The sequence below is a fragment of the Gymnoscopelus braueri genome, assembly GCF_963280865.1.
Source record: "Gymnoscopelus braueri genome assembly, chromosome: 2".
NCBI classification, from domain to species: domain Eukaryota; kingdom Metazoa; phylum Chordata; class Actinopteri; order Myctophiformes; family Myctophidae; genus Gymnoscopelus; species Gymnoscopelus braueri.
This window is the reverse complement of record NC_137604.1, coordinates 2,083,507-2,091,006: the sequence shown is the minus strand read 5'-3', so window position 1 is coordinate 2,091,006 and position 7,500 is coordinate 2,083,507. Positions and strand designations below refer to the sequence as shown.

The 7,500-nt window shown below is 42.3% G+C and overlaps 1 protein-coding gene across 1 annotated transcript in view; it reads right to left on the bottom strand.

The window, feature by feature from the left end:
• LOC308076107 (nidogen-1-like) overlaps window positions 1-7,500 on the bottom strand; it is a 69,895-nt gene that overhangs the window by 24,026 nt on the left and 38,369 nt on the right. Inside the window, 2 exon segments of the mRNA XM_080416221.1 lie at window positions 1,624-1,749; window positions 3,256-3,393. Of these exon segments, the coding sequence (XP_080272347.1) occupies window positions 1,624-1,749; window positions 3,256-3,393 (264 nt within the window).

Below are 7,500 nucleotides of genomic sequence, written 5' to 3'. Positions count from 1 at the left end.
CATCCCCCTCTCTCTTCTGTCTGTCCTTTTTGTTTTTTTTCCCACACAGTTTTTTTTTCCTTCTTCTTTTTCTGCTGGGGTTCACTACTCATCCTTGCATCAAATACTATGTACTGTAAGTGTTAATTTACAGATATTAAAGACAGTAAAAGACTATCTGATTGAGATTAAAACTTTTTATTTTTTTATTTTTTACATCAACTAGTGGCAACAAGCACTAATGTGAAGATGTTCTGACCATTCTACTCACTTACTACAATAATGACCTGCTTTTATGGGTGAAGTTTCTATAACAAAACTATAAAATAACTAACAGGGCGAGGACCTTTGTACGAGGGGGGGGGGGGGGGTAGTGTAGCGACCCTGTTGGTAATTTGGGTGTACTGCACTCTGGGTGTTGCCAGCGAACAGTGGTGGAAAGTAACTAAGTACATTTACTTAAGTACTGTACTTAAGTAACATTTTGAGGTATTTGTAATTGTACTTTACTTGAGTATTTCCAATTTCCAATGCTTTTACTTCTACTCCACTACATCTCAGAGGAAAATATTGTACTTTTACTCCACTACAATTATTTGAAAACTTTAGTTACTCGTTACTTTTCAGATATAAATTATGATATTATGACACATACATGAACCATTTCAGACCTATTTTATACATTGGGTATTTGAAAATAGCCGATCTATAAGCTCACAACGTGTCGCGATGCGACGCGTTGTGAGCTTGTAGATCTGCTATTTTCAAACATTTTAGTACTTTTACTTTTGGTACTTTAAATACATTTTGATGCCAATACTTTTGTACTTTTACTCAAGTGCATTTTTAATTCCGGACTTCTACTTGTAAACGGAGTATTTCTATATTGCAGTATTGGTACTTTTACTTGAGTAAAGAATTTGAGTACTTTTTCCACCACTGCCAGCGAATGAGAGTGACTGTAGGGGTTGGACCCTCCACTACATATAGGATTCATGATAAATGTGTATTATTATCACACTTTTTTATTTATATATATTTTTCATCCCACAATTTTGTAACCCATTTTTTCTGGGCACTGATGACGCAGAGGAGAGAACACGCCCCCAGAGAACACGCCCCCAGAGAACACGCCCCTAGAGAACACGCCCTCAGAGTGCCCGGCGGGAATCGAACCAAGGACCCTCTAGCTGTGAGGCGACAGCGCTACCGACTGCGCCAAAGACTGTCCGGCCAAGCAGTGAATGCAGGACCTGGACTACGATTGGCCGCCCAACCTCGACAGAGAAGTTACAGCAGGCGCCGCGGTGCCTCTTTATTTTCAGACATTTAACGACATAAACCCTCAATACTTTGTGAACATGGCTCTGTACTTGGTCTGCTCTTTTTTCCCCTCTACAGCAAACCTTTTTGCCGAAAATAGCCGGTCGACACACACACGCACACATACACACACACAGACAGACGCACGCACGCACGCACGCACGCACGCACGCACGCACGCACGCACGCACGCACGCACGCACGCACGCACGCACGCACGCACGCACGCACGCACGCACGCACGCACACGCACACACACACACACACACACACACACACACACACACACACAGACAGACAGACAGACACACAGAGACATACCGACACAGGTCTTGCCGTCGGTGCTGAACTGGTAACCATGGTGACACTGGCATCGGAACGTTCCTGGTTGGTTGTTACACACAGCGTTCAGCCCGCACACCTGTGTGTCTACACACTCGTCAACGTCTGTAACACACACCCATACAACACAATACACACTGTTAATACACACTCGTCAACGTCTGTAACACACACCCATACAACACAATACACACTGTTAATACACACTCATCAATGTCTGTAACAAACACCCATACAACACAATACACACTGTTAATACACACTCATCAACGTCTGTAACAAACACCCATACAAAACAATACACACTGTTAATACACACTCATCAACGTCTGTAACAAACACCCATACAACACAATACACACTGTTAATACACACTCATCAACGTCTGTAACAAACACCCATACAACACAATACACACTGTTAATACACACTCATCAATGTCTGTAACAAACACCCATACAACACAATACACACTGTTAATACACACTCATCAACGTCTGTAACAAACACCCATACAACACAATACACACTGTTATTACACACTCATCAACGTCTGTAACAAACAACAACAACATATAAACAATGGAACCGTTGTGATACAGAGAAACGTTTCGTCTCATTCAGTCTGAACAGGCTCTCTATGCACAGCGGCCATAATTATTGGAAATACATTGGGTCCTCCTCAAGCATCCAGAACCCAATGGTTTCATTGAAGCCAAATGGACATGCTGGCCATTTGAGGTATTGCAGGTGTGGCCAATGTATATGTACGAGCCCATGGTGCTCCAGTGTCGTCACTGAGGACCCAAATAGGCCGCGCCCATCACATTTTCCAATACGTTTCCAACCCGGAAGAAGGGTTCAATTGGGCCCATGCGCTGGGTGAGCAACTCAATGCAAGTGGATGGGAGGCGATATCCGGTGCCCTCTGGTGTTATTTTTAACTCTATGGTCCTCCTCCTAACTTCCTTCACAGGTTGTTACCAATGATTCTAATGAAGGCTCTGTTCCATTTAGTGTAGCTAACACAGTGGTTCTCAAACATTTTTTATTTCAAGGACCCCCATAACTCTGAGAGTGTACAAATGGAATAAAATTGACCTGTAAGGGTCCATTTTATTCCATGTGTACACTCTCAGAGTTACACACCCGTAAGGGGCCATTTGGAACTAGAGTTCTCAATGTCTTTCCAGAGCACCGACTCGACCCGACCCGGTAGGCTAATTGATCGGGGGCGGGGGGGGGGGGGGGTGATAACTAGAAAAAGTGCTCCGCTAGGTCAGGTACAATAGGTGGAAAGGGTTAAAATGTGAAGAGGGTGGCATTTCTCGGCCTAGTTGGAATGTGTGTGCAAAACTTCACAGACATCGCACGCTGCGTTCATGATTTGAGCCATTTTGTTCAAAACGGAGCTATCCTGCCAACTTTGGAAGCCAATGTTAGCCAATTAGGATGGAATATGAAATATCGGACCAGAACGGAACACAGTCTTCATTTAGTACCATTGGTAACAACCTGTTGAAGGAAGTAAGGAAGAGGCCCCGATTTCTTTCCTATTACCGGATTCATATAGCAACTGTTGAATCATTTATTTAAAGGTGTGTATTTTACCGTAACAGGCGCGCCCGTCCCCGGTGAAGCCGGTGGTACACTCGCACCGGAACTGCAGTCCGTTCCCCGGGCGGCACACAGCGTTGTTGTCACACCCGTGGGTCCCTGTGAAACACGGGTTCTGCTCCGGAGTTCCACCTACACAAAGACAAGAACACTTAGTAATCAATTAAAAAGGTTTTTACTTTAATTCAATGTGATCGCACTGCATTAGTGGTTTATTTACATTCATGAACATTCAACACCAAGAGTTCACTCAGTTGAACATGATCTCATGTAAACATGCATTTCCATCCGCAACCCCACAAAACATCACAATAACAAACATGACAAAGACAAAGAATACAACATACTGTACAACAACCTACAGATACATAACAAACAAAAACATACCATACCTGATTTAACCCATTTAGACCGATTCTAAAAACGCCTTCTAAAAAAATTGTTTTCTGAAAAACTTCAAATATTTATTCAAAAACTATACAAAAAAAAATGATGTTGCTATATACTGTACATAGCCACCGGAACCATCAGAACATTTCAACCAATCAGCAACACATTGGTTTCCTTAAACCAGGGGTCTTCAACAGGGGGTCCGGGAGCCCTAAGGGGTCCTCAGAGTTACTACAGGGGGTCCACCAAATCTTTGTGTGATATGATTATTTATTTTTTACATTAACCACTTCAACCCTAGCATCCCTTTTCTGAGGAGAACTTTAGCCAAAAATAGCAGATCTACAAGCTCAACGCAGCGTTTTTGGCAAAGAGGTATCGTGTAGAGGGGAAAAAAGACTATCTATACACTATGTAGAGGGGGTCCCTGCTTCTTCTCTCTCTAAGCCAAGGGGTCCTTGGCCTGAAAGCGTTGAAGACCCCGGCCTTAAACTAAAACAAGGAGAGATGAGCCTGTGGACGTTGCCGTGCATGGCAAACAACTTCTCCAAATTAGGTTCAACACCTGTTGCAATAAATGATAAACATATGCAAGTCACTGAGGAGTTCATAGTACTCATGTACGATAGAACTTCATAGAAGTAGTTCCTACAAGGAAGTGAATGCAAGTGAAGTGCATTCCAAGCAGGACATATATGGGGCCAGTCACTCTTGTGCAGTCCTGTTTGCCAAATTATGCCAGAAGCTGACACGATGTGGATGTAAAAAAGCATGTTCTGGACACTGCAAATGCTTTAAGTTTGGACTTATCTGCACACCCCTCTGTGGTTGCAGTTGCTAGTACACTGGCCTGTCACTTGCCCAGCCACCATTGTAAATGAAAATGTGTTTATAATGACTTGATAACTAAACAAAAAGTAAGCACTAAGCTTTACCAAGCTAATACATCACTTTCAAATGTTCCATAAATGGATTCTGTGTATGGTAATTAATACAAATACATGTACTACAAGCTCATGTGGATAAACCATAAGCAGATGCACATTTCTGCAATTTATCGGCAGCCATATTGGAATACATGCCGCCATATTGGAACCTAATGTTATTTTGTATCTTACTTGGTAGGAATACCTCCAGAACATATTCTCTTATATTAAAATAAGCCCCAGCAAAGCGATATAGTCCAACACATTGGCCCAGTTGCAGACATTTTGAAAACTGGTGGTGGCTATCTTGAAATCTTAGGAATTCTGCGTGGCCAGAGGTTGATTATCAATTAGGGTCATATGAAGGTCATCTGTGCCAAATTTCGCGCTTGTATCACCAAGTGCACTATGGTATAAATTTTCCGCCTTACTATAGGACTTGTCATGACAATGTGTTTTATTTGCTCCATGTTCAACTCTAAACTACACTGTCCCAACACCAAAGACTGTCCCAACACCAAAGACTGTCCCAACACCAAAGACTGTCCCAACACCAAAGACTGTCCCAACACCAAAGTCTGTCCCAACACCAAAGACTGTCCCAACACCAAAGACTGTCCCAACACCAAAGACTGTCCCAACACCAAAGTCTGTCCCAACACCAAAGACTGTCCCAACACCAAAGACTGTCCCAACACCAAAGACTGTCCCAACACCAAAGTCTGTCCCAACACCAAAGACTGCCATATGGACATTGTTTCAGGGTTTGACCGTTACGTAATGCTTTTGCACAAAGTAGGTTTATACAATTTTTTCCCATTTTTGTTGGCCTTAAATATTGCTGCTGTTCCTCTATCTATGCAGAGCTAGTTTTGTTTTTGATGGTTGTTTACATCATTGGAAAGCCTTTTCATGGCCATGTTGAGTTCATATAGTTTAAAATATATTGAGATTGTGTCTCTAGAACTTGAACTGAATTGTCATCCTGAAACGTTTTTTAAGTGAAAAGATTTTCTTTTTAAATGTATAGTTATAAATAGGGGTTCCCGCCCATAATGGGTTAACCCTAATTAACAACCTAAATACCTCTTATAAAGTCTAAACCCAACCAATAGAACATCTTATAAACTATTTGGACATAGCGTTGTTGTCGGGCAGAAACCATTTGAACTTTTTTCTTTGGTAAATGAACGCCCTACTTGATCACACTACAGCGTTACACACAAGCATCAGAAGTAGCAGATCTACAAGCTTCGACCAGCGGACCGGTAGGCAGCGGTTCCGGTAGGAGACACAAAGGAGACTCTCTGTGTCTCCTACCGGAACCGCTGCCGGTCATCAAATTATTGTCTTATGAATGAGACAAAAACTAAAACAATATCCATGAATTCAAGTCTCCATGGGGGGACTAATACATAGGAAAAAAAGTCATTTTGGGTGAACTATCCCTTTAACCATTACCTGCCAAAAACGTTTATAAACGTTTTTTGGCAAAAATAATAATAATAATACAAAAAAGAAATTCTAAAATTATTCTTTATTTTTGGGGTTTTTCCGTTTTTCCGTTGGTCACAAAGAACCAGGAGAAAACATTTTCCAAAAAGTTGCTGCTCCATTCACTTCAATGTTAAAAATAAACGGAAAAAAATTCTAAGTACTAGCTTAGAAAAGTCTGTCAGTCTGTGAGGGTAAAAAATAAAAAACTCACCTAAAGCCGGTTCTAACTCTCCTAAATCCCAACAGTATTCTGAAAAACGTACATTTCTATATCAGTGGTGCTCAATCTTTTTCATGTCAAGGACCCCCAAAATGATATGTATTTGGCCGCGGACCCCCATCTCAAAATATGTTGTTCCAGGGACCCCCCAGAAGCAACGATTTGAGTTACAAATGTTCACTTTAAAAATATATATATATTCAAAGATTTGCACACATTTTCACGATAAAAAAAAAATAGCAGATCTACAAGCGATAAAACGATAAAAAAAAAAATAGCAGATCTACAAGCTTGTAGATCAGATGCGTTCCAGGTCTTAATGGGTTAACTCACTAAAAAGGTTTTACTGAGCAACTTTTTACTTGTAAGTAAATATTATAGTAATGTCTGAGCAGGAGTATCTCTACTTTTACTCGAGTACTGCGGAGGTGAGTACTTTGCGAGTCCTCCACTGGTCAGGATGGGGCGTTCCCCATAGCTGCTCATTAGAAGAGGAGGGAGAGAGAGAGAGAGGGGGAGGGGGGGAGTTTGAAGACCCCGGTTCCTCCAGGAAAACCAACCACAGATGTTGTGTTTTCTGACAATAAACCCCACTGAGACCACAGTCTGTTTATATAACCTGATGCTGACCCTAACTCTGACCCCTAGACCCAGGATGAGGTGGAAAGTAACTAAGTGCATTTACTCAAGTACTGTATACTTAAGTGCAATCTTGAGGTGTTTGTACTTTACTTGAGTAGTAGGGTGCGGTCCTAGCGGCCTGGCGGCCAAGTTCGGAGGCAAGTGGCCGTGCTCGTGTGCTGACCAACCCGGGACGCACACCACAGCGTGGGCATTTCAGTTAAAGTAGTAATAATATGAGATATGAACGCCTGCATGAATCGATGTTGTTGTTACACATGCATGGTTTGTGTTGTGTCTGACATCAGAACAGAGCTCTGGTCAACTTATAGCAGATGTTGCAGAGAGACAGAGACAGAGACATCTATTGGGAGATACCTGAAGAGTGGCTGAGAGACACAGAGACCCTGCAGAGAGAGAGAGAGAGAGAGAGAGAGAGAGAGAGAGAGAGAGAGAGAGAGAGAGAGAGAGAGAGAGAGAGAGAGAGAGAGAGAGAGAGAGAGAGAGAGGAGAGACAGAGAGAGAATGTTGAGCTGGACATTGCCCATGAAAAGAGGTCCGGTGAGTCACGCTTGCTTGCTTGTG